General features: G+C 39.3%; 1 protein-coding gene across 1 annotated transcript in view; it reads right to left on the reverse strand.

Annotated features, from left to right (window-relative positions):
• Positions 1–27,110, reverse strand: part of GABRA5 (gamma-aminobutyric acid type A receptor subunit alpha5) — a 243,067-nt gene that overhangs the window by 75,060 nt on the left and 140,897 nt on the right. Inside the window, exons 6-8 of the mRNA XM_007945972.2 lie at positions 26,872–27,015; positions 24,356–24,508; positions 20,699–20,910 (exon numbers count right to left, since the gene is read on the reverse strand). Of these exons, the coding sequence (XP_007944163.1) occupies positions 20,699–20,910; positions 24,356–24,508; positions 26,872–27,015 (509 nt within the window). The remainder of the gene's footprint in view (positions 1–20,698; positions 20,911–24,355; positions 24,509–26,871; positions 27,016–27,110) is intronic.

Below are 27,110 nucleotides of genomic sequence, written 5' to 3' on the forward strand. Positions count from 1 at the left end.
CACCTCTTCTTGTTCTGGAATTCCAATAAATCTTATGTTTATTTTATTTATTTATTTATTTTTTCATGTCATCTCATATAATTCTTAGGTTCTCTTCATTTTTTAAAAAATCTTTGTTCTGATTTTTCTTCATACATACATGTCCAGGGATTTGTCTTCTAGTTCAGATATATGTTCTTCAGCCAGTTCTAACCTACGCTGTTGTGTTTCTACTGTGTTGTGTAATTCTGTAATTTTGGTATCCATCTTCTGGATTTCCAACTGCTGTTCTTGTATGAGTTCTGATTGTGCATTAATCTTATTATTTTGTTCTTGAATGATTTTCTTGAGTTCTTCCAAGGAACTGTCTTTGTTCTCCTTGTTTCTTTTTGGGGTTTCCTTAGGCTCTTATAAATCTTTATAAAAATATCTTCTAAATTCCTTCTCAGATAATTCTATTGCCTCCTCTTCCTCCATGTATAATGAGACCTTTGGCTGTGGTTTCGCTTCTAATGCTGTGTATTATTTTTTTGTTTGACTTGAGGTTGCACAATTTTTCCTAGATATGTTGAGGTTTTCTTTAACTGTTGGTTATGTATTGATTTGTTTTGTCTTGGTTTTATGGTTTAATATTCTGAAAAGGTGAAGCTGGTGTATTTTATTTATTTATTTTTAGTTATTAATTCAGGGATACTGGCTGCTCTGCAGTTTTCTTTGTGATGGTGGAATCACTGTGTGGAATGTGGATAGGGGTTTCTGTTTGTCATAAAGAGGGTTTAGAGTTTGGACCAGGAGGTTTTATGTTGCATGAATTTGTTTTCTTCTACTGGATGAGTGAAGTTATTGGTGGAGAAGGTGGGAGTGGAATAAGGAAAGCTCACTATTGTTAGGGGTGGTTTCTAGGGCTTTGAGTGGGCTGCTACTGATGACATTATACTGTTTTTACAAACCCACACCTCAATTTCAGCAAAGACTACAGTTGTTAGGAGGTCACCATTTTCTTCCAGGCTCAGACACACAAAAACCCTGCTCCTGAGGCCCCTCAGTGCCAAAAAGCTGACCCAAGGCAACTTCCCTGCTCTGCAATCTGTCACAGCATTTTCTCTCTCTGACCCTGCCTGCCCATGGTGCCAGCACTACCAGCTCAGACCACGATCTGCCTTGGGAGTTCTTCTGTGAGTCTGCCCACCTGTGACACCAAAGATCTGCTTGGTTTCAGTGGGGCTGGAGTTGGGAGAGTTCCTGCTAATAATCAATGGTCCCAATATTACTGGTAAAGTCAAGTGCAGACCTCTCAGTGCCACTAAGCTGACTCAAGCCTATTTGGTGACCTGATGTGGTGGGGAGTGGGTCTGCCCTCCTGCAGCACCAGTGGACTCTCTGCTCGGGTTTCAGTGGCCCTGGATGTGCCCATTTGTACCTAGCTGACCCAAGTTACTGCTGAAAACAGGTGCTGAAGGTAGATCCTTGGGGTGATCTCTGGTATGCTGGTATGATCACTAGTATGCTGGTGTGGTGTGTCTTCTGCCTTAACCCAGGGAGGTCTCGGATGGCTGTTCTTACCTGCTGGTTTCTCCCCCAGGGAAGTCACTGATGGCCTTTCACAGCTGCCTGTCAGTGTTCTGCAGGATAGATCTTATTTTTTTTTCTCCTCTGTACCTTTCTTCTCTCTAATTCTACTCTTATGAGGTCTTCAGAGCACCAGAATCCTTAATTCAAACTGCTGTACCTAGTTTTTCAAGCACTAAGATGCTAGAGGGAACTAGTGTGGTGATTACTGATGGGACTCCATTTTGAATCCTGATGCAAATTTTTTTCAACAAAATTCCAGTCAACTGGATTCATCAACATAGAAAAAAAAAAAAAAAAAAAGAACCTTTGATCAAGTATGATACATACTAGCATTATAAGGCCTTTAGAAAATCAATCAATGTAACCCACCATATAAATAGAACAAAGGACAAAGAAAAAAAAAAAAAAAAAAAGAAAGAAACATGATGATGTCAATTGATGCAGAAAGGGAATTTGACAAAATTCAAACATACTTTCCTGATAAAATTCTCAGCAAAATAGGAATAGAAGAGAAATTTCTCAACATAATTTAAGGCATATATGCAAAGCCAACATCAAACATTGTACTCAAAGGGGAAAAGCTGAGAGCTTTCCCTTTAAGAATAAGAATGAGACAAGGATGTTCATTATCACTACTCTTTTTCAACACTACTGGCAGTCCATGCCAGAGCAATAAGATAAGGGGAATAAATAAAAGGTATCAAAATCAGAAAGGAAGAAATAAAACTATATCTATTTACAGATGACATGATCCTGTACATCCCATTCATTGCCAGTGAGTCCATTTTGACTCATAGTTTTCCTGTAGAACTGCTCTATAGGGTTTCTGAGGTGGCAAATCTTTATGGAAAGAGACTGCCATGTCCTTCTCCTATAGAACCGCTGGGGGGTTTCAATCACCAAACTTTCAGTTAGCAGCCAACCTACTAACCACTGTACCATGAAAGATCCTTGATCCTACATATCTTTTTATTGTTGTTGCTAAGTTAAGTCATTCCTGACTCATAGCCACCCTATATAAAACAGAACAAAACACTGCCCAGTCCTGAGCCATCCTCATAACTGTTGCAATGCTTGAGCCCATCTTTGCAGCAAATGTGTCAATCTGTCTTATTGAAGGTCTTCCCCTTTTTTGCTGAAATCCTCTTTACCCAGCATATCCTTCTCCAGGGACTGGTCCCTTCTATCAACAAGAGCAAAGTATGAGATATGAAGTTTGGACATTCTCACTTCTAAAGAACATTCTGGCACTACTTCCTCCAAGAAATTTGTTCGTTCTGCTGGTAGTCTGTGGTACCTTCAATACTCTTCACCACCACCACTATTCAAAAACATAAATTATTCTAAGGTCTTCCATATTCCCTGTCCAGCTCTCACATGCACATGAAGCTACTAAAGATATCATGGCTTGGGTCAGGTGCATATCAGTCTTCAAAGGGACAGCTTTACTCTTTAAGACTTTAAAGAAGTCTTTTGCAGCAGATCTGCCAAATGCAGTATGTTGTTTGATTTCTTGATTTCTGTTTCTACACATAGAAACGTGAAATATTGCACAAGAAAACTGCTAGAATTAACAGAAGAATTTAGCAACACTGCAAGACACAGGATCAAGACACAAAAATCAGTTGGGTGCCTCTACAGTAATGAAGACCACTTAAAAAAAGAAATCAAGAACACACTACCATTTACAATAGCCTCCAATTTGATAAAATACCTAGGAGTTAACCTAACCAGGGGCATAGAAGACATAAACCAAAAGCTTAACTCACCGCCATCAAGTTGATTCCAAATCATAGTGACCCCAATGGATTTCCAAGTTGTACATTTTTACAGATGTAGATTGCCTCATTTCAGACCAACTGGTAGCTTTGTACTTCTAACCTTCTTCTTAGCAGCCAAATGCCTTAACATCTATAACACCAGAGCTCCATAACAGCAGGTCTACTCATGGATCTCAGCAGATACAATACACAGGAATCAGATTAACTACATCTGTGGAAAGAGGCAATGGAGAAGTGCAATATCTGAAGCCACGAAAAGGCCAGGAGCTAACTGTAGACTACACCATCAATTGCTGATAAACAATTTCAAACTTAAGCTGAAGAAAATTAAAACAAGTCCACAAGAGCCAAAATATGACCTTGATTATATCCACCCTGAATTTAGAGACCATCTGAAGAATAGATTTATGCATTGAACACCAATCACCAAAAACAAGACAAATTGTAGGATGACATAAAGAACATCATATGTAAAGAAAGCAAAAGGTTATTAAAAAGACAGGAAAGGAAGAAAAGATCAAAGTGGATGTCAGAAAAGATTCTGAAACTTGCTCTTGAATGGAGAGTAATTAAAGCAAATGGAAGATATTACAAGATAAAAGAGCTGAACAGAAGATTTCAAAGAGCAGCTCAAGAAGACAAAGTAAAGTATTTCAATGAAATGTGTAAAGACCTGGAGTTAGAAAACCAAAAGGGAAGAACACAAGACGAAAGAACTGAAGAAAGAATTCAAGCCACAAACTGCAATGTTAAAAGTTTCTATGGACAAAATATTCAATGATGCAGGAAGCATCAAAAGAAAATAGAAGGAATGCACAGAGTCATTGCACAAAAGATACCTGGTCAATGTTCAACTATTTGAGGAGGTGGCATATGATCCAGAAGCAATGGTTTGAAGGAAGAAGTCGAATTTGCACTGAAGGAATTGGTGAAAACCAAGGCTCCAGGAATTGACAGAATATCCATTGAGATATTTCAACAAATAGGTCCCATGTTTGAGGCAATTACTTATCTATGTCATGAAATTTGGTGAGATTGGTAATCAGCTGCATGGTGGAATCTACTAGAGCAGTTGAGTAGCTGCCTCAGGGATGTGGTCTGTTCCAGTGTATAAGAAGACATCTGTAAGAAGGTCTCTGAGCTTTTTGTCATGCCTGGATTCTGCATTTGGCTGTGTCTAAATCTCTATAGCCTGTCATGTTACCTGCTGATCTTCAGACTATTAATGGACTTGAATTAGTGGCCTGCCATGTTGCTTAATAATTTGGGGGACTGTGCCATTTTACTTGTCGACCTTGGTTTTGTTAGACTCAGAATACAGCAGCTGTCTGAATTAAAAGAAGACTCCAGGTTCAATGCTCCAGAAGCAAGAGGTAGAGCTGAAGCCTAAGATCGAGGGAACTTCACTCAGCCCCTAGAGCCGGGACTGTGAACTCAGACTTCTAGCCTCCAAAACTTTAAGAGAATAAATCCTTGTTTGTTCAAGCCATACACTTGTGGTGTTTTCTGCAGAACTATAGGACCAAGACACATTCTAAGAGAGGCTTTCTGGGTTTGAAAGGTTAGAACCATAGTCTCATTGGATAACTTAGTCAATTGGCATAACATAGTTCACAAAAATCATGTTCTGCATCTTAGTGAAGTGAGTAGCATACAGGATCTTCAAAGCTTGAGAACAGCCATCTAAGATACAAATACTGATCTCTAATCACCAGGAACAAAAGAGTAAGGAGGTAACCAAAAGCTCAAGAAGGCCACAAGTCTATATGAGCTATGGCTTCTCCTAATCTAAGACCAGAAAATAAATGGTATCAAGATTCTGAGCCAGATCACAAGACCAAAAACTCTCTCTGCTATCGAGTCGGATCCGACTCAGAGTGACCCCTCCTTGAGTTTCTGAGGAGGTATCTCTATGGAAGTAGATTGCTCAACCTTCCTTCTGAGGAATGGTTGGTGGGTTTGAACTGCCAGCCTTCTGGTTAGAAATCAAATGCCTTAGGCATTATACCATCAGAGATCCCCCAAATACAATGGGAAAAAAAAATGTGGAACAGAACACAAACCTTTAAAAAACAAAAACAGCCAAATTGGAACAGTAGAAAACAGAGAACTCTATGACATTATTGACACGAAAGACTCTTTAAACCTAGAATTAAGCCTGTTCACTCAGGAACATCTTTTTGCAAAATAGCAGAGTAGCACACAAATTAAAGTATATTTCCCAAAATTTTGTGCTCTACTTAAGAACAATACTTATAAAACTAAAATGCCAATAATTACTCAAAAATAAAGATGAGAATATAAAAAGGCAGGGAAATTAGGTTACTGGAAATGAAGAAAACAGAACACAAAGAAAATGTTGATACATTGTGACAAATATAAACAATGTCAGTGAACAATTTGTCTGGAAATTGTCAAACCTAATGTGCTGTGCCAACTTTTACCAGAAATTAAATAAAATACTGCTTTTAAAAATGCAAATTCTGCTAGAAATGATCAAAATAGACATTATATTATATAATGATAAAAGGGTCAATTAATCAAGAAGATTTAACAATCATAAAGATATATGAACCCAACATTACAGCACCTCAGTATATAAATTAGACACTGATAGAATTGAAGGGAGAAATAGGTACAACTGCAATAATATTTGGAGACTTAAATACATCAATATTGGGCACAATATCTAGAAAGAAGATCAGTGAGGGAACAGAGGACCTGAATGATACTATAAGCCATATAGACTTAGCAGACATATACAGAATTAAATAAATTCTACTCCAGTGCACATGGATCATTCTCCAAGATAGACAACATGTCAGGTCACAAAGCAAGTCTTGATAAATTTACAAAGATTGAATTATACCAAGTATTTTCTCTAACCACCTAACCACAATGGAGTGAAGATAGAATTCAAAACAAAAAGCAATAAAAAAAATGGAAATACACATATGCATGGAAATTAAACAATACATTATTAAACTACCAAGGGATCAATAAAGAAATCAAAAGATAAATCACAAATTTTTTAGAGTGAAATGAAAATGAAAGAACCGAATAATACTTATGGGACACAGAAAAGGCAGTATTGAGAGGGAAATGGAAAGCATTAAATGCTTATTTGAAAAAAATAAGAAAGATCTCAAATAAATAGCATAATGTCACAATTCCTGGAACTAAAAAGAGACTAAGTGTAAGCAGAGGAAAGGAAATAGGAAGGATCAGAGCATAAATAAACAAAATTCAAAACAGAAAAACAATAGAGAATCAATAAAACCAGAAGTTTAATAAAATTGAGAAACTTTTAGTTTGACTGACAAAGAAAAAAGATACCAAAATAAGAAGTGAAAGAAGAGGTATAATAATTTACCCAATGAAAATGAAAAGATGTATGACAGAATATTATGTGGTCTACTATGTTCTGGTGGTGTAGTGCCTAAGGCATTTGACAGCTAACCAGAAGGTTGGCAGTTCAATCCCACAAGACACTCCATGGAAGGATGATGGCACAACCTACTTCCATAAAGATTTACTGCCTTGGAAATACAATGAGGGTCTCTATGAGTTAGAATTAAGTCAATGACAGTGGGTCTTGGTGTGGAGTAACAAATGAAACAATCTACACAAAATGAAAAACAAAATTCTTAGAAGTATACAAAATATTCAAACTGACTCAAGAAGAAATGGAAGGTCTCAACAGATTCACACATGGGAAGAGATTGAACCAGTGATTATAAACACCCATCCCCCAATACCCACACCCCCCAAAAAAAAGAAGAAGTCCTGGACCAGAATGATTCACTGGCAAAGTCTCCCAAATATTTACAGAGGAATTGACACCAATAGTGTTTAACCTCTTCCGAAAGTTAGGGAAGGAAGGGATAATCCTGAATTCATTCTAAGAAGCAAACATAGCCCTGATGCCAAAAGCAAAAAGAGATATAGCATGAAAAGAAAACTTCAGGATAATATGTTATTAAAATAGATGCAAAAATTCTCAACAAAGCACCAATGAAGGAGTTCTGGTAAGATGGCAGAATAGTCAGGAAGACTGCACAGATCCGCTTCAACAAAGAAAAGGGGAACCAACTAATACAGATACAGAAGATAATCCTGGAGCTCTGAGCTTTGAAGGGAAGGAATAGAAGTGGACTAAACTTCAACTAGTAGAAGAATTTTTATGAAAACACCAAGAAAGGAGACACAGGGAGCTGCAGTCTGGAAGGAATCCTGACAGCACAAACAGCTTGGATAATGCTGAGTGGTGTTAGGACCTAACAATTAACCTAAAAATCAGCCCCCTTGGTCAGGGACTGCATGGAGGACTGCACTGGTAGCTGGTGAATAAAAGAGGAAGGAAAAAAGAGGGAGATGGGCTGAGTTGTGGACTTTTGCCTGTCTGGAGGGCACAGCCATTTTGAATGTTTACAAGTGGTTTGACCATTTTGGATATTTAAAGTGATAGCATTCTCCCAAATTCCAGGGACTTAAGAATAGGCTCCACTTGCCGGGAACCATAAAGACATTCCAGATGGCAACATCTGGAAAAGTTTGGTATTCCCCCTGTTACTCTTAACCCCATACTACCTTGGTGAATAGAGGTTCAGCCATCACTCACTCCCACTCACCTTCTGGGTCAGCAGGAATTTCATCCCAGGCTGTGTGCTCAGACAGAAACTGGGTGCCCTGCCTCGCCCTGCCTAGATTTTTTTCCCCCTTTTTTTAGTTTGTTTGTTTTTGCCTGTTGTAAAATTATTATTAGTAGCATTATTGTGCAAAATAATAAATAAGACCAAAATGGATGTCAGAAGGGACTCTGAAACTTGCCCTTGAGTGGAGAGTAGTTACAGGAAATGGAAGAAATGACAAGATAAAAGTGCTGAACAGAAGACTTCAAAGAGGAGCTTGAGTAGAAAAAGCCAATTACTTTAATGAAATGTGCAAAGACCTGGAGTTAGAAAAACAAAAGGGAAGAATACACTCAGCAGTTCTCAAGTTGAAAGCACTGAAGAAAAACTTAAAACTTAAGCTTTGAGTTGCAATATTGAAAGAATCTATGGGCAAAATATTGAATGATGCAGGGAGCATCAAAAGAAGATGAACGGAATACACAGAGTCCCTGTGCCAAAAAGAAGTAGTCAATCTTCATCCATTTCAGGAGGTGCCATATGATCAAGAACCAATGGTACTGAAGGCAAAAGTTGAAGCTGCACTGAAGGAATTGGTGAAGAACAAGGCTCCAAGAATTGGTGGAATACCCATTGAGATGTCTCAACAAATGGATGCCCCACTGGAGGCTCACTCTATTATGCTAAGAGATTTTGAAGACAGTTACCTGACCAACTGATGGCAAAAGATGCATATTTGTACCCATTCCAAAAAAAAAAAAAATACTGCATGCAAGTAAAATCTTACTAAAGATAATTTAAAAAACGGTGGCAGCAGTATATCGACAGAGAACTTCCAGAAATGCAAACTGGATTCAGAAGAGGATGCAGAACAAGGCATATCATTGCTGATGTCAGATGGATCTTGGCTCAAAGCAAAGAATGCCAGAAAGATGTTTACTTGTGTTTTATTCACTATGGAAAAGCATTTGATTGTGTGGATCATAATAACTGGTGGATAACATTGAGAAGAATGGGAATTCCAAAACACTTAATTGTACTCATGAGTAACCTGTACAGGAAGCTGTCATTCAAACAGAACAAGGGGACACTATGATTTTAAAATCAAGAAGGGAGTGTGTCAGGGTTGTATCCTTTCACCATATTTTTTCAATCTGTGTGCTGTGCAAATAATCTGAGAAGCGGGACTATATGAAGAAGAATGTGGCATCAAAATTGGAGGAAGAATCATTAACAACCTGCAATACACTGACAACACAACTTTGCTTGCTGAAAGTTAGGATGAATTGAAGCACTTAACTGATGAAGACTGAAGAATACAGTCGCAGTATGGATTACATCTCAATATAAAGAAAACAAAAATCCTCAAAAATGGACCTACAAGCAGCATCATGATAAATGGAGGAAAGATTGAATTTGTCAGAGACTTCACATCGCTTGGTTCTACAATCAATACCAATGGAAACAGCAATCAGGACATCAGAAGACCTATGGGAGCTCTGGTAGTGTACTGCCTAACGCACCTGACTCATAACCAGAAGGCTGACAGTTCAAACCCACCAGCCACTCCTTGGAAGGAAGATGGGGCAATCTACTTCCAGGTAGTGACACTGCCTCGGAAACCCAAGGAGGGGTCACTATGAGTCGGGTCCAACTCAAGGGCACATAACAACAACAACAACATAGTACTGGACAAGTCAGTTGCGAAGGACCTCTTTCAAGTGCTAAGGAGAAATGATATCTCCTTGAGAACTAAGGTGATCCTGACACAAGCCATGATATTTTCAATCGCCCCATTTGCATGTGAGAGCTGGACAATAAATAAGGAAGACCGAAGAAAAATTGATGCTTTTGAGTTATGGTGCTGGTGAAGAATGCTGAGAGTACCATGGACTGCTAAAAGAACTAACAAATCTTTCCTGGAGGAAGTACAGACGGAATGCTCATTGGAAGTGAGAATGGCTTGACTTCATCTCACCTACTTTGAATATATTGTCAGAGGGGACCATTCCCTGGAGAAGGATGTCATGCTTGGTAAAGTGGAGGGCCAATGCAAGAGTGGAAGGCCCTCAATGAGCTGGCTGACACACTGCCTGTGGCAATGGGCTCTAGTATAGCAGGGATTGCAGAGATGGCACAGGACTGGGTAGTATTTTGTTCTGCTGTGCACAGGATCACTATGAGTTGGAGATAACTTGATGGTACTTAACAACAACAACAACGTTATTGTGCTTATTATTATTATTATTCTTTGTTCTTCCTTTCCCAGGTTCTAGTTTTCAGCTTTTTCTCTTTCCTGTTCCTGGTTCCATTTTTTTTTTTTTTTTCCTTGTGGTTGACCCTGTTCCTTGTTTTTCTTTTTGCATTTTTCCCATTTTTTCTTCATTATTCTCCTACTCTACCTTTTTTCTCTTAATGCTTTCTCCCAGATATATATTTTTTTAATTTTCTTTTCTTTTTCCTTTTTTGGGTGATTTTTCCTGTGTATTTGTGTGGTGTGTCTTTTGTTGACTTCCTTTTACTTTTTGACATTTTTTTGATTGTTGTTTTTGTCTGAGTGGGAGACAGCATCGTGCCCATATGACCCAACCCCACCCATACCTCCTCCAGCTCCACTTACTGAGTGAGAGCCACCACTTATTCTTTACCTACTGGCCAAAGATAAATAACCACCAAGAAAAGCCTAACTCTCTCTTACTGCCCTTCCTGAACAGTTAACAGAGATCTAAAAAGAACAATGTCACCATATCTTGGAGACAACAGACCATCACAGTCCACACAAAGAGCAAGATAAAGTAGTAGAAACAAGGGGGCAGGATACAGACCCAGAACACATCCCTGAGGAAGAACCAGCATTGGAACTCCCTAATAAGGAACTCAAAGGTATCTGAAAAGGATTGAGATATGGATAATGGAAAACATTGACAAAATTAAGAAAAACACAGACAAAAACCTAGAATTATTTCAGAAGAAAATACAGGAAAAAATGAAATAAATGAAAAATTAGAAATGATTCAAAATCTACAGATAGAAATCTGGAAGATTAATACTAAATTTTAAGAAATAGATAGCACATTGAAAGGAAAAAGAGTAGAATTATATCAATGGAAGACAGAATTAATGAGATTGAAGACAAATACCTGAATACTTCTTTCAAAAGGGATCAATCAGAAAAAAGATTGAAACAAAATGAAGAAACCCTAAGGTTTATGTAGAATACCATCAAAAGGAATAACCTATGTGTAATTGGAATTCCAGAACAAGAAGAGAAAAATAAAACTACTGATAAAATTGTCCAATATTAGTTGGAAGAGAACTTCCCTGATATGATGAAAGATGAGAATACATCCATTCAGGAAGTCCAATGAACCCCAAACAGGTTAGAACCCAAAAGAAAATTGCCAAGACATATCATCATCAAACTCATCAAAACCAAAGACAAAGAAAGAATACTAAAAGCAACATGGGAAAAATGAAAAGTTACTTACAAAGGACAACCAATAAGAATAAGTTCTGATTTCTCAGCAGAAATCATGCAATAGCATGGTATATATAAAACACTGAAAGAGAAAAAAAATTCAATCAAGAAATATATACCTGCCAAAATTGTCCCTCAAATATGATGGTGAAATTAGGAGATTTCCAGATAAGCAGAAATTAAGGGAATTTGTTAAAATCAGACCAACCTTACAAGTGATACTAAAAGGAATCCTTTGAATAGAGAACCAAAAATAGCAAGTAACAACCAAGACTGAAACCATTCCCCTTGCAAACAGGAACCAGAAAAGATGTCCTTTATCACCACTTCTATTTAACATTGTGCTGGAAGTCCTAGCCAGGGCAATAAGGCAAGAAAAGGAAATGAAAGACATCCAAATTGGGAAAGAAGAAGTCAGACTATCCCTATTTGCTGATGTTATGATCCTATATCTAGAAAACTCAAGAGACTCAGTCAAAAATCTACTGGAACTAATTGAGAAATTTAGCATAGTGACAGGATAGAAGATCAACATCCAGAAATCGTTGGATTCCTTTACACCAGCAAAGATATTGATAATAAAGAAATCAATACCATTTACATTATCTACCAATAAATAAGTAAAAAAAATAAATAAATAACTTGGGAATAAATCTTACTAGGGACACAAAAGACCTGTAAAAAGAAAACTATAAATGACTACTTCAAATAACCATAGGAGATCTACATAAATGGAAGAATATAACATGCTTGTGGATAGGAAGATTGAACATTTTGAAAATGTAAATTCTACTTAAAGAAATCTATACATTCAATGCAATCCCAATCCAGATCCCATCAACATTCTTTAAGGATATGGAAAAACCAATCACTAACTTCATAGGGAAAAGGAAAGAGACTTCAGATAAGAAAGCACTATTGAAGAAGGACAAAGTAGGAGGTCTCTCACTGCTGGTTTCAAAACTGCCTGGTACTGGTATAATGGCAGACAAATAGACCAATGTAATAGAATTGAGAACCCAGAAATAGTTCCATTGACCTATGGTCATCTGATCTTTGATAAAGGGCTGAAATCCATGAAATGGGGAAGAGAAAGTTTATTTTATAAATGGTGCAGGCAAAACTGGAGACCCATTGGCAGATAAGTGAAACAAGATCTATACCTCTGACCATACACAAAAACTAGCCAGATAGATCAAAGACTTAAATATGAAACATAAAACTGTAAATTTCCTCAAAGAAAAACTAGGGAAACATTTAGGGGCGCTAAATTATACCATAAATAGACTATCAACTATTACCCAAAATATACAAAAGCAGAAGAGAAACTAGAAGAATGGGACCTTCTAAAAATTAAAATTTTATGTTCATCCAAAGACTTCTCCAAAAGAGAACCTACAGATTGGGAAAAATATTTGGCAGTGACGTATCTGACAAGGGACTTATCTCTAGAATTTATAGAAAACTCCAACACCTCAACAACAAAAAGACAAACAATCCAATTAAAAAATGGGCAGAAGACATGAATAGACACTTCGCCAAAGAGGATACTCAGGCATCCAACAAACATATGAAGAAATGCTCGTGATCATTGGCCATTAGAGAGATGCAAATCAACATGAGATAACATCTTGCCCTGGCACTAGTTGTTGTTGTTGTTATGTACTGTCGAGTTGGGCCCAGCTCATAGCAACCCCTCCTAGGGTTTCTGAGGCAGCATCACTACGGATGTAGATTGCCCCCTTCCTTCCAAGGAGAGGCTGGTGGGTTTGAATCTCCAACCTTCTGGTTAGCAGTCAAGTGCTTTAGACACTATGCTACCAGAGCTCCCCCAGCACAAGTAGCAAAGTTCAACAAGACAGAAAATAACAAATGTGAAGAAGTGGAGAGATAGGGACTTTCATCCGGCGCTGGTGGAACTGTAAAATGGTACAACCATTGTGGAAAGCAGTATGGCGATTCCTTCAAAAGTCGGAATTAGAAATACCACTTGACCCACCCATCCCATTACTAAGTATACATCCTAAAGAAGTGAAAGCCAGGACAAGAGATATATGCACACTCATGTTCATCACAGAATTATTTACAACAGCCAAAAGATGGAAAAAACCTAAGTGTCCATCAACTGAAGAATGGATAACCAAGGTATGGTACATGCACACAATGGAATACTATGTAACCCTAAAGAATAATGTAGAATCTCCAAAACACCACATAATGTGGATGAACTTGGAGGACATTATGCTGAGTGAGATATGTCTATCACACAAGGACAAATATTGCATTAGTCCATTATTGTAAAAAGTCAAGAAAAGTTTATATATGGAAGGAAATTTTCATTGTTGTTTACCAGAGGTAGGAGGGGAGGGAACACTGTTAGATATGTAGAGATGAGTATTGATTTGGGTGAAGAGAAGGGCAGTGTACCAAATGTGAGTGATCAACATGGTGGCACTGAGGAAGAGGAAGACATAGAGAGGTACATGGGAGGTACAGACAACAAAGATGAACCCTTTTGCACATACAGTACTGCGTTGTCAGTGAAGGCAAACATGGATATGCAGATGGATAGATGGGTGGACAGGCTGAAGTATTAGGTATGTCTATGCAGTGGGAAGTGTGCTGAGGACCTTGTATAGGGTTGGTAGACAATGTTTTTACAAGTGCATTTGTATGTTCTGTAAGAATTCCCAGGTACACAATAGGTCTGACAAAGGACAAGGTTGTAGTCACTTCTTAGTCACAGCCAGCCACCCAGAGGGAGCAATTAGTTGGACCTGTGGGCTCGAGACCACAGTCCCAGGAGCCATCAAGCTCATTTGGCATAACATACTACATAAAGCATTGTTCCACCTCTTACTTTGGCGAGTAGCGACTCAGATCTTAAAAGCTTGAAAGTGGCCATCTAGATAGAATGATGGATCTCTTCTCATTCAGAGCAAAGAAGAATGAAGAAAAACAAAGATTTATGGAAACAATTAGTCCAAGTGACACCATGCGATCCTCAGCCTATCCAACTATGAGACCAGAAGAACTAAATGGAGCCAGGCTACCATTGTCAACCACTCACAGGGGGATCTATGTAGGAGATCCTGGATAGAGTGGGAGAACAAAGTGGAACAAAACTCAAAATCATTTGGAAAAAATAAAAAGGGACCAGGATTGCTGGTCTGATAGAGCCTGATGGAACCATTGAGACTATGGCCCCTAGCTGCCCTTCAGGTCTAGAATTAAACCCACTCCTGTGTCTTCCAGCCAAACAAAAGACAGGCATATGAGATGAATATTTACACTAGGTAGATACACTCTTTGGAGAGAACTATCATGGGAGAATAGAAGGACTTTGTATGCACTGGGAGACAGCTCAGGGGGCCAGAATGCATGGAGGAATGGACACAGGGAAGAGGTAACTATGTGGAGGAAGTGGGAAGGGAGCTGTTGCATTGTGGTAAGTTGTAATCAATGTCATGAGATAAAGTGTATGTAAACTGCTCTATGGAAAGTTAATTTGCTGTGTAAATTTTTACCCAAATCACAATTAAAAAGAAAAAAAGAAGAAGAACCAAATCCAACTGCATATTATAATAGTCATATGCCATGACCAAATGGTGTTTATTCTATGAATGCAGAGAGGGTTCAACATTAGAAAATCAATTAATGTAATATATCATATCAATAGAACACAGGATAAGAATCTTGTGATCATCTCTATGGTAGAAGAAAAAGCTTTTGATAAAAGCAAATATCTTTCTTGATGAAAATCCTCAAGAAGTTTGGAGTAGAAGGGAAATTCCGTCATATGATTCAGGGCATATATGAAAAAACAAGAATCGACATTATACTTAATGGAGAAAGACTGAGTGCTTTTCCCCTTGAAACCAAGAACAAGACAAAGGTGCCCGTTCTCACCAATTTTATTCAATATTGTATTAGAAGTTCTAGTCAGACAAGAAGACAAGAAAAATAAAGAAAAGGTATCCAGATTGGGAAAAAAAGTAATTCAGTATGTGTGGATTATGTGATCCTGCATATAGAAAATCCCAGAATCTAAAACAAACAAACAAACAAACAAAAACTTCTAGAGCTAATAGAGGAATTTAAGAAAGCTATAAGGCATGTTGTTGTTGTTATGTGCCCTCGAGTTGGACCTGACTCATAGCGACGCCTCCTTGAGTTTCTGAGGCAGTATCACTATGGAAGCAGATTGCCCCATCTTCTTTTTGAGCACTTGTGGGTGGATTTTAACTGCCAGCTCTCTGGTTGGCAGTCCAGTGCCTTAGGCACTATGCCACCAGAGTTCCCATGAGGCAAGGGTCAGCAAATAAAAATCAGTTGAGCTTATGTACATCAGCAATGAGAATATGAAAGAGAATTAGGTAAACAATTCCATTTACAACAGTATTTAAGAGAATAAAATACCTACGAAAAAGATCTAATTGGGGACTTATACAATGAAAATTATAAAGTATGCTGAAAGAGATTAAAGAAGACTTAAATAAATGGAAAGATGTTCCAGATTCATGGAAGTAGTCTATAGATTCACAAAGTGGTCTATAGATTCAATGCAATCCCAAACAAAATTCCAAAAGTCTTCTTTACAGTAATGCAAAAAACAATCTTCAACTTTATATGGAATGGCAAAAAGTCCCAAATAACTAAAGTGATGTTGAAAGAGAAGAACAAAGTAGGACTCACACTGCTTGATTTTAAAACATAATATACAGATACAGTAATCAAAATAACTTGGTCCTTTATAGCAATAAACACATAGACCAATGAAATAGAATTGAGAGTCTAGAAATAAACCTACAGAAGTGTTTTTTTGACAAGGGTATTGTGGTGGTTAAGTCTGTGTGTCAACTTGGCTGGACCTGGTTGAGTGGCTGGGCAGCTGGATGTAGTATTCCTCATGATTGGACTGGTAGTCAACTACATGGTGGAATCCACTGGGAGCAGCTGAGTAGCTGCCTTTGGGTATGTGGTCTGCTTTCCCTATGTAAGAAACAACTTTGAGAATAGTCTCTAGCTTATGGCACGCTTGGACCCTGCATGTAGCTGTGTCATTGTTCAGCAGCCTGCCATGTTCTGCCAACCTTGGGACTAACAATGAACTTGAATTAATGGCCTGCCATGTGGTTGATAACATTGGGACTGTGCTATTTTATTTGTCAACCTTGGGCTTGTTAGCATCAGCAGCCAGTAGCTGCCTGAGTTAAGAGAAGCCTCTAGCATCAGTGGGCCAGAAGCAAGAGGAAAAGCTAAAGCTCAAGGTCGAGGGGCTTTCACACAACCCTAGAGCCTAGCACTTTGAACTTGGACTTAAAGCTTCCAAACTGTGAGACAATAAACTCCTGTTTGTTAAGGCCATCCCCTTTGTGATAGATATTCTTGTCAGAGCAGCACTAGGTAACCAGAACAGGTACTAAATCCATTTGATGGGTAAAGAAGAATCTCTTTAAAAAATGATGTTGAAAAACTGAATGCATGCAGAAAAATGAAACAGGATCTATGCCTTACACCATGCACACAAACAAATTTAAAATAGATTAAGGACCTAAATGTGTAAACTAAAACCATAAAATTCTCAGAGGAAAATGCAGGGGCTGCACTGTTGAACCTAGCTTGTAATATTAGATTATTTAATGCAATAACAAAGCACAAACATCAAAAAGCAAAATAAAGAAACAGTATCTAATAAAAAATTTAAAATGTTTGTTCATCAAAAACTTTACTGAAAAAGTAAAAAGACAAGCTACGAACTAGAAGAAAATATTTATAAAGCACATATCTGATAAGAATCCACAACTTAAAAACAAAAAGACAAATAACCCAGTCATAAAATGGTCAAAGTCCTTAAATAGACATTTCACCAAAGAGCATATTCAAATGGCTTCCAAACATATAGAAAGATGCTCAACACAATCACACATAAATTAGATGCAAACAAAAACCACAATGAAATACCATCGTTTCAACTAGAATGGCTAAAACAAAACAGAATATAGTAAATGTTTGCAAGGATATGGGAAACTGGAACCCCTATCCACTGCTGGTGGTACAGCCACTGTGTGGAAAACAGTGTGGCAGTTTCTCAAAAAACTAAAATGAGAACAACCATATGACTCTGCAATTCTATTTCTAGATATATACTCAAAAGACTTAAAAGCAGATACTCAAGCAGAGACTTACAGATCCATTTTTACCACAATATATTCAAATACCTAAATGGAGGAAATAATATAAATGCCCATCAACAGATGAATGAATTAACAAAATATGGTGCTACTCAGTCAGTGGGAAAAATTAAGTCTTAACACATGCTACAATATGGATGGAGTTTGAAGATACTAAGCTGAGTGAAATAAATCAATCACAAAAGGACAAATATTGTAAGATCCCACTTATATAAAAAGACAAGAAAAGGTAAATGTTCAGAGATCAAAGTTTATTATTGGTTACCAGGAGCAGGAGGGAAAGGAATAGGAGGGGGTTTGCTTACAGAGCCTGAGTTTCTGTTCATGGTGATGGAAAAGTTGCATTAGCTAAGGGTAGGGTTGCATGGCCAATTATTATAAGTGTTGTCAGTCAGTTCTACACCTGTTAAAAGCTGAATTGGCAAAAGTTGTATGACAGACATGTTTAGAATAACAAAAATCAAAAAGGAAAAATAAATAGCTGCTGAAGTTGCTTATGTACAGTCACAAACCTCATGGGATTTAAATCCTTTGGTGGCTTAGGGTCATGGTTTCATGGGATATCCCAGATAATTGGTCTAATAACATGTTTCATACTTTGTTCTATCTCCTATTCATTGTGTAGTTCCTGGACACTTAAATGCTGGGAAACAAGCTTCAAAGGCACAAAAATTGGGCTGTATTTGCCTGGAGAAACAGAGAAGGAAGGAAATCAGGAATAGGAAGAGGAAATCAGGAATAGGAAGAAGAAATAAAATGTGTGTCTAAATAATCCTGATCAAAAGAGGATATAGAACAGAATTTCAAATTCCCATGGAATCCAGAATTTCTGGACCTATGGAGGCTGGATGAACCTCCAGAGATTATCCTGAGATAATCTTTAAACCTTGAACCAAAAATAACCCCTGAGCTTTTCTTAAAACCAAACAATATTTAAATTTAACTAAAAAACATGTCTGCCTTTGAAGAACTAATTACCAATGTATCAAATTGACAATAGTAACTCAAAAGATTTGATAGGAACCTTAGGGGGATGTGAGTTTATGTTAAGGAGGAATGAACAACTGAAAAAGGAAGGTGAGAATAGTTGAACACCACAAAGGATATAATCAATATCACTGAATTGTATGTATAGAAATTATTGAATTGGTATATTCTTTACTTTGTATATTCACAAAAATAAATAAGTAAATAACATTTATAAAAATTATTATACAATATGCATTCTTTTGTGTTAGACAATCCTGCAGCATTCAGCATAATGCTTTTGAGAATCATCCATGTTGCTCCTTGTATTAAAACTTCATTCCTTTTTATCACTGAGTAGTATTCCTTTGTATGAATATGCAGTTTGTTTATTGTTGTCTACTATTGATGGACACATGAAGTGTTTCCAATCTTGGCTATTAGGAATTAAGTTGCTATCGATATTCATGTACATATCTTTTTTACTTTGTTTTCATTTCTCTTAGATGTAAAATTATGTCATTGTTACTGGATGTCACTGAGTTGCTTCTGATTCATAGTGACCCTGTATACAACAGAATGAAACATTGCCCAGTCCTGACAATCATTGCTACATTTGAGCCCACTGTTGTAACCACTGTGTCAATCCATCTCAGTGATGTTCTTCCTCTCTTCCACTAACTCTTTACTTTACAATACAGGATGTTCTTCTCCAGGAACTTGTCCCTCCTTATTACATGTCCAAAGTACATAAAACCAAGTTTAGACATCCTTGCTTCTAAGGAGCATTCTGGCTGTACTTCTTCCAAGACAGATTTGTTCATTCTTCTGGCAGTCCATGGTATATTCCATATTTTTCACCAAAACCTTAATTCAAAGGCATCAATTCTTTTAAGTCTCCCTTATTCATGATCCAGCATTTGCATTCATATAAGATGATTGCAGATACCATGGCTTTGGTACATCTTAGTCCTCAAAGTGACATCTTTGCTTTAAATAGATTTTTACAGCAGATTTGCCCAATGACAAACATCATTTGATCTCTTGATTCCTGCTTCCATGGGTGTTGATTGTAGATTCAAGGAAAATGAAATTCTTGACAACTCCTATCTTTTCTCCATTTATCATGATGTTGCTTGTTGATCCATTTGTAAGGATTTTATTTTCTTTATATTGAAGGTCATGTGTGTCAGAACTCTCATTCAGATAGCATCTCTATGTGAGGCCACAGCTGAGCCCAGGTCACCTTCTAAGAGACACCCTAAATGATATACCAGAAATCTCAGTGACAGCTGGGCCACATGAGTGATGATGGCCAACTGGCTTTGGGATGACTTCTCCCATTCATCTGTGGCATCGTGGTCTGGTCACAGAGGGCACAGGGCAATAGGAGGAGGATGTGAGATTGTGGGCAGGCAGGGAAGGCTGGGCAAAGGTCAAAACTTATTCTGGGAGGTTGGTGTGGGAAGGGGGGAGATGGAAGGAGCCATATGGAGCTGCAGGGCTGAGATGGACAGAGGATGAATGGGTTCCCTGCCCAGGCAGTAGGCAAGAAGGAGTGGGCAGAGGACAATTAGAGTTTCTACCCAGAGCAGATAGTGGGCAAAACTTGACCACCCCCACAAGGGTGGAGATAGAGTGGTGGGCATGGGTAGCCCAGCACGCCACATGCATCCTGAGACATACCAGGGCTGCCCAACAGGTGGTAAGTGTTGGGGGGGATATCACTGCCAAAGATAGCGCATGGCCCCTGAATCTCGTATAACACTGATTTCCCATAAAGACCTGGTCTTTGGAACTTAATCGTGTTGATGAGTGACAAATGGGTGTATTTTTCTTTTTGTATGTAAGACATTCACATACATAACAACTTTGGTTTGAATTAGGCTTGTGGCTCAAATAAAAGAATTAGACAAGTCACTTTTTCCAAGACTTTTTAAGGACTTTGAATATGTGGGAGAAGATAATTTGGGGTTTTTTTGGGGGAGTGGGTTTTGGGAAATACCTTGCCTTATATTTGGAGATACAATAAAGCATGTTTCACTAGTCAGGCAAATCTGACAAGATGGGGTAAAGAGGAGACCATATAATAAATACCTTGATCTTGGCTGCTTCCAAGGCTTTATTGCCATCCCAGGCCCAGCCTCTCTTTGTAAAATAGTTGACAGTGGCAAATTCAATCAAGGCAGAGAACACAAAGGCGTAGCACACAGCTATGAACCAGTCCATGGCCGTAGCATAAGCCACTTTGGGTAGAGAGTTCCGAGCACTGATGCTGAGGGTCGTCATTGTCAACACTGTGGTCACCCCTATGGTGGTCGATAACAGGGTGGTAAAGTAGGGAAGGGAAACAAGGGTTAATATTGGCACCCTGAGTTCCCCAGTTGAAAACCTCTAAATGTAACAAATTCAGGAAATAAGGTGGTTGTTTTTCTCCAGCCTGGCCTCTCTCACCTCTGAGCTTAGATGTCCATCTTTCTACCTTAAACTTCCAGCTGGAGCTTGATTCAGTATGTCCAAAACATGCTAAACATGCTTCTTTCTCAGTGCTCCCTTCATCATTCAAGGACATTCTGATACCAGTCACTCAGGCCAAAAGCACTAGAGTGATCCTCAATTTCTCATCCTTGATTCTTACTTTCTCTCATATCCAAAGTTAACTTGGTCATCAAGCACTGTTGTCTCCCTTCAAAACATACCCAGAATCTGAACACTTCTCACCATGTTGGTCTATGCCCCACCATCAATATCATTTGGAATATTACAACAATCTCACAACTGGACTCCTTTCTTCAACCCATTTTTGAAACAGCCAAAGTCAGTAGTTAAAACGTAATTCAGATCAGGCCTGTTCTCTATTCAACACCCACCAAGGATTTCCTATTCTCAATAGAAAAAAAAGTTCTTAACAATAACCTCGAAGATCCCCCAAACCCCACACACACTCTACCTCTCTAAACTCATCTTCTACATCTCCACCCCGGCTCTCAACTGTTTCCACCTGGCTCCTTTGCTTCTTCTTAAATTGCACTGGCTGCTCCCTCTGCCTGCAGGTTCTTTTTGATGTCCTCACTCCTGCACTTCCTTTAGATCTTCTCAAATGAATTTTGTAAGGTAGATCTTCTTCAAACTCCATTTTAAATTCTTCCCACACACTCTCTCACTGATTTTCTTCCCCCTTTTTTTAATTCATAACATTTAGTGTTATGAATTCATAGCATTAACCTACTGCTTTTTTTTTTTTTTTTTTCCTTTCTCTTGTTGACTACCTCCTTCCTCTGGAATGTGAACTAATCAGGGCAGGGATTTTGATCTGATTTTCACACAGCCCTCATTGTCTTGAACTGAGTCAAAAGGTGCTTACCAAAAGATCTGGTAAATGAATGGTGTTTCCTGGTGACACCAGGATCAAAATAAAAAAAATATATAAATATAAAAGCCACTGCAATTAAGTCAATTCCAACTCATAGTGACCCTACAGGGCAGAGCAGAACTGCTCCATGTAGTTTCCAAGGCTTTCAGTCTTTATGCAAGCAAACTGCTTCATCTTTCTCCTGTGAACTGCTGACCTCTTGGTTAGCAGCAAAATGCTTTAACTACTTTTAACACCAGAGCTTCTAGACACTAGAGCAGTGTCCAATTAAGAAACAACAATTAAACTCATACAACATCTAGTAAAGTGCTTCACAGAGATTTACTGTTTGCCTCCTATTAGTAACAGCGTTTTCTCCACATGCATTAACCCTGCATAATTCCACAAGTCAGTTTAATGAGGCTGTTGTCTCTGAATCTCTGTCTGGGTACTTAATTCCTACAAAAAGGGAATGAGTGCCTGAGGGCTGCTGTGCAAGGCCTCTATGGCTATCTGCTATGGATCCCCCAAGTCACCTTGCAGAGACCACTGAGCAAGAGCAGGTCTTTGGAGGGGGATGTTTGTCTAGGACTGACACATTACATCCCATTTATAGAGCACCTACTATATGTCAGACTCTGACCAAGGCACACTACATCTAAACGTGTGTCCTTATTCCCATTTTACAGGGGAAAGCCTGAAGCTTTAAAATCATTTAGTTATTGGTACCATCATAGTTAAATAAGAGATTGTGCATCAGGAGCCAGATCTGCTGGACTCTTAAAGGCCTGTAGCATCTCCAGGAGAACCTTGCATTTCTCCTCCCACCTTGCTGTCTATAGGGGTGTGTGTGAGAATATAGGGATGGGGGTGGGAGTACAATGTATCCTTAAAGTGGAATATTGCTGGAGGCCATAACAGCTATGAGTTCTCTTGCATGTCTTCCTGTAAAGGTATTTATATATACTCATTGACCATGGTACCATGCAAGGAATTAATGTACAATGAGAAATCAATAGACATCTTTGATTTTTTTTAGAAATCCAGTTAATAACTGTCAGGAAAGAGTGTTCTGAGCATGAAACTAAACAAGTTTCTTGAGTCTTTTTGAGTGCCTTAGCATTGAGAATCTCCAAGAGGAAACAGACTGTAATATTCAGAATTTTCCGATCTATTTTTCTTTTTTTCCTGCCCACTTATTAATGTTCATCTAAAGAGTGTTGAAGGAGCTGTAGTGGTGCAGTGATTAAAGCATTCAGCTGCTAACTAAAATGTTGGTGGTTCAAACCTACCAACTGCTCTGTGGGAGAAAGATGAAGCAATCTGCTTCTTGGGCAGTTCTACTTAGTCCTATTCCACTTGGAGTTGGAATCAACTTGATGGAAGTGGGTGATGGTGGTAAAGAGTGTTTGGAGGTTCAGTGATTGGACAGGACTGCCTGGCCACAAGCCTGCTTCCAAAACTTCCTGAGACATCCTCAAAAGTAAACTAACCCAGAAAGATACACTCTCGTGCCATTCACCCCAGGCTCTTTGGCTTTCTACACTCTACAGGTCTATTGCAATAAGATACATGTTAACATTTTCTTCTTAGAAAATGAAAGTGCAATAATAAGAGCTAACATAATAATAGTAATTTATAATCTGGAAAGATAGGGACATCTACCCACCAGCCACTCCCCGGAAGGAAGATTGAGCAATCTACTTCTGTAGAAATACTGCCTAGGAGCCCAAGGAGGGGTGCTTTGAGTCGAATCCACTCCATGTCAGTGAGTTTTATTTTTTGTTTTTTATTATCACAACTGACCTGCAAATTCAACTTCAGTATTTGTTTGAATTTAAGGAAACAGCTCTAAGGTAACACTAAGGATGTCCTATCCTGTCCATTGTGCCAAGGTACCTCCTGAACTGTTTCTAAATTTTATTATATTGTCTTTGGGATACCAAATAGTGTTTTTCTAGATTACTATTACATACATATTTTTGATTTATTACTATAGTATTTTATATAATGTGTTGATTGCCACCTGGGGGTTAATTTTAAGTGGCACACACACCCATTTGAAAGAAAATGAAATGAATTACAAAGTGGTGTGCTTTATTAGAATGATGAACATACTTTTGGCAAAATCTCGCATAAGAAGTTTCTGAGATTTCAAACCTCAAAGGAGGTAACCAGTGAAAGCCTTTTCTAATGGAAATGATTCTCAAAGATATCATGCATCATTGCCTCATTCTGAGAGAAATTTTAAATCCTAGTCCTTAACATAACATCCTGAACTCACTGATCAATTTGTTTTTCACATCACTATACCAAGGCAGCACTGGCATACTTGTGGTGTTGAGGGCGGGTATTTTTGGTTGGCTATCATAAGGGTATAAACCTGTCTTGGAGATACTCACCAAACACTGTCCTAGCTGGGACTGACTCCCGGTTCAGCCAAAAGGACACCTGGGATAAGATCACCGTCATTATGCAGGGAAGGTAGGTCTGAATGACAAAGTACCCAATCTTCCTCTTCAGGTGGAAATGTGCTGTCATGACTGTGTATTCACCTGCAAACAAGCAAATATCTGTGCATTACCTAAAGTCACCAAATTCCTGGTGAAAGGAAAGGGCCAATGTCTCCTGCCTGCAGGGTTGAGGGTTTCTGTAGCTCTGCAGCCTCATTTTGCTGCTGGATAAGTGCTTAGCTGTGCTAGATGGGTTAAAGATGACAGAGGAGGATGCATGAAGTTTTAACCTTTTTGTATGTCTGTTGGCATCAGCCTTGCAGGAGCCTTGGCTGACCAATGCTTTCCCTGGGAGAATCAGATTTGCTTGATTTGCTAATCTCTGGTTATAATCTGTGCCTGCCATTGCTGCCTTCTCTGGCCCTCCCCTTGCCTGCTGCTGTTATCAGGATTTAGCAATCAGGACATAGTCTGACAGACAGAGCTCAAAACACCAGAGCTCAGTGGTCAGTGAAGTTTCCTTTCTACTTCCAACCCTAGGGTGACCAGGAGGTTGAAGCATCTGGATGAAACTGGGTGCCTCCCTTAGGAGGCTGAGAATCCAGCAGCTTATTTGCTGGGTGCCCATCAGGAAGATCAAGCACTCCCTTGCATTCTCTGAGCTCAGGCATGTCCTTGGTGAAGCCCCATGGACTTATTTGGATCTGCCTGGCTATGTGGAAGGTGCGAGGAGACCTCCCCCTCATTGCAGACAATGATGCTGTCCTGATGGTGAACTGGTAAGGACTGAATCAGACTGCAGTGCAGGGTGGGTGCAGGCTGGCTGAACTATGGGTCATGCCTGCTGAGAGCAGTGGGGAAGGGCAGAGTGACACTGAATGAGGACACAATTTTGGGATTTTGTCATGAAATTTGGCTGATGTAGTGACTGTGTCCACAACAGACTTGGGGGATCCACTAAAGTCTAATTAAGTTGAGGGCCAATCAGATGTCCTGCTGCCCAGCAATTGTTGGAATATTCTCTACTTTCCTCTTACCCTTTCATGTTTGGGGCTAATGGCACAGCTAATATGCATATTATACACATCAAAGCCTGAAGTGGGTGACCTCTATGTTTCTGTCCTCACCTTATGCAGAGTACATGGTACTAACATGATCTTGTGGGGTAAACGGGCCCTCTTACAGGAAAAGAGCCCCCTCCAGTAGCCCATGCTGCAAGCTTCTTGAGGAGAGAGCAAATATGATGAAAGGGTAAAGAAACAGGGATAAAGACAAGGGGGTATCATACAGAACATCAAGGGCTGGATCACTAATGGGGTTCAGCTTTGTCTTTCCCTGATGTTTGAAGAAGAGGGATTTTTTTTTTTTTTTTTTTTTTTTAAGTCTACACTAGGGTCTGCAGTTCCTCTCTTCCTTTCATTTCTTTGACCCTAACTTTTGTTCTACCACATCTTCACTTTGCTTCATGAAGTCTGTCCTGCTTCTGTCTTCCTCTCAATTTAACACAGCAACCAAAGTGATTATATGCCACTTGGGGATGATAGTGTCTGTCGATGAAGAGTGTGCCCACCTGAGGGGCTCTGAGGACTCAGGGCTCATCTTAAGTGAGGCTCAGCCTATCCCCATGAGGCTTGTCTCTTCTCCCCAGCCATGAAATACATCCTACAGCAACACCTGGTGATGTTTAGAGCCCTTCAGGGAAGGGCTTCCCTGTGACAGAAGATACTTTTAGACAGCAGGCTCAGGAAGTGAAACCTGGCTGTTCTTTGGGACTTCAACCCTCTATTACCTTGCTGACTCAGGCCAGTAGAGCACTGACCCCATCCCAGGCTGGGCATGGCTGCTCCTGGAAAGCTCAAGGGTACTTTTGTGCACTGTGGTGCTTCTTCTCTCAACCCAACCCCAGGAAAATATCTTCTAATACATCAAAGCAGGAGGAAGGGGGACAGGAGAAAAAGTTTTGTGGAAGAACTTTAGATTCCTGCAGATATCCCACCTGTCTATGAGTGTCTCTGCTCTTCAGTGTTCTGGACATGGTTGTGAGTTACAGAACTAGGTCACAGGTTTCCAGGCCCATCTGGAGTCACCAAATCCTTCTCTATCCTTGCTGCTCACATGGTGGCAACTGCAGAGCAGATTAATGTTCAGTTGTTCTACTAATGGCATTAAGCTGGGCTTCTGTGCAGCCACAGAAGGGACTTCATTAGAGGGCTATGCACTATAGCTGGGCTGCAGCTGCCAAAGAGATGCTACTAGGCAGGATTCCTTGTGCTGGAGTGGGGTGGACACTCCTTCCAACCTGGTTTCTATCTCACTGCTATCAGGTACTGCCCTACCCACCAGCCCCCCACCTATGCTCCAATTCACCAGCTCCCTCACATATGCCCCCATGCAACAGATCTTTCTTCTGTGCCTCCTACCTGCTAGGTTCCTTATTTGTGCTCCCAACTCACTGATCCCCTTACCCGTGCTGGTGCTGATGTTCTCAGTGCCCACTGTCTGCCCCATCAGGTGGTACTGGTTTAGTCTGGAGCCATCTTCTGCCACCACCACAGACTTGGTGGTGCCATTGGTCCAGACGTAAATGACTTCAGAATTAGGGTATGCATCTATGGGGCGGATGGCAGAAATTATAAACATGGTATTATCTCTAACCTGGCACAACTGGAGATTTTGAAAGAAAGAGGGAAGATGAATTGAAAGT

The sequence above is a fragment of the Orycteropus afer genome, unplaced genomic scaffold (genome assembly GCF_000298275.1).
Source record: "Orycteropus afer afer isolate SDZICR_OR568_19922 unplaced genomic scaffold, OryAfe1.0 scaffold00146, whole genome shotgun sequence".
Classification (NCBI taxonomy): Eukaryota; Metazoa; Chordata; class Mammalia; order Tubulidentata; family Orycteropodidae; genus Orycteropus; species Orycteropus afer.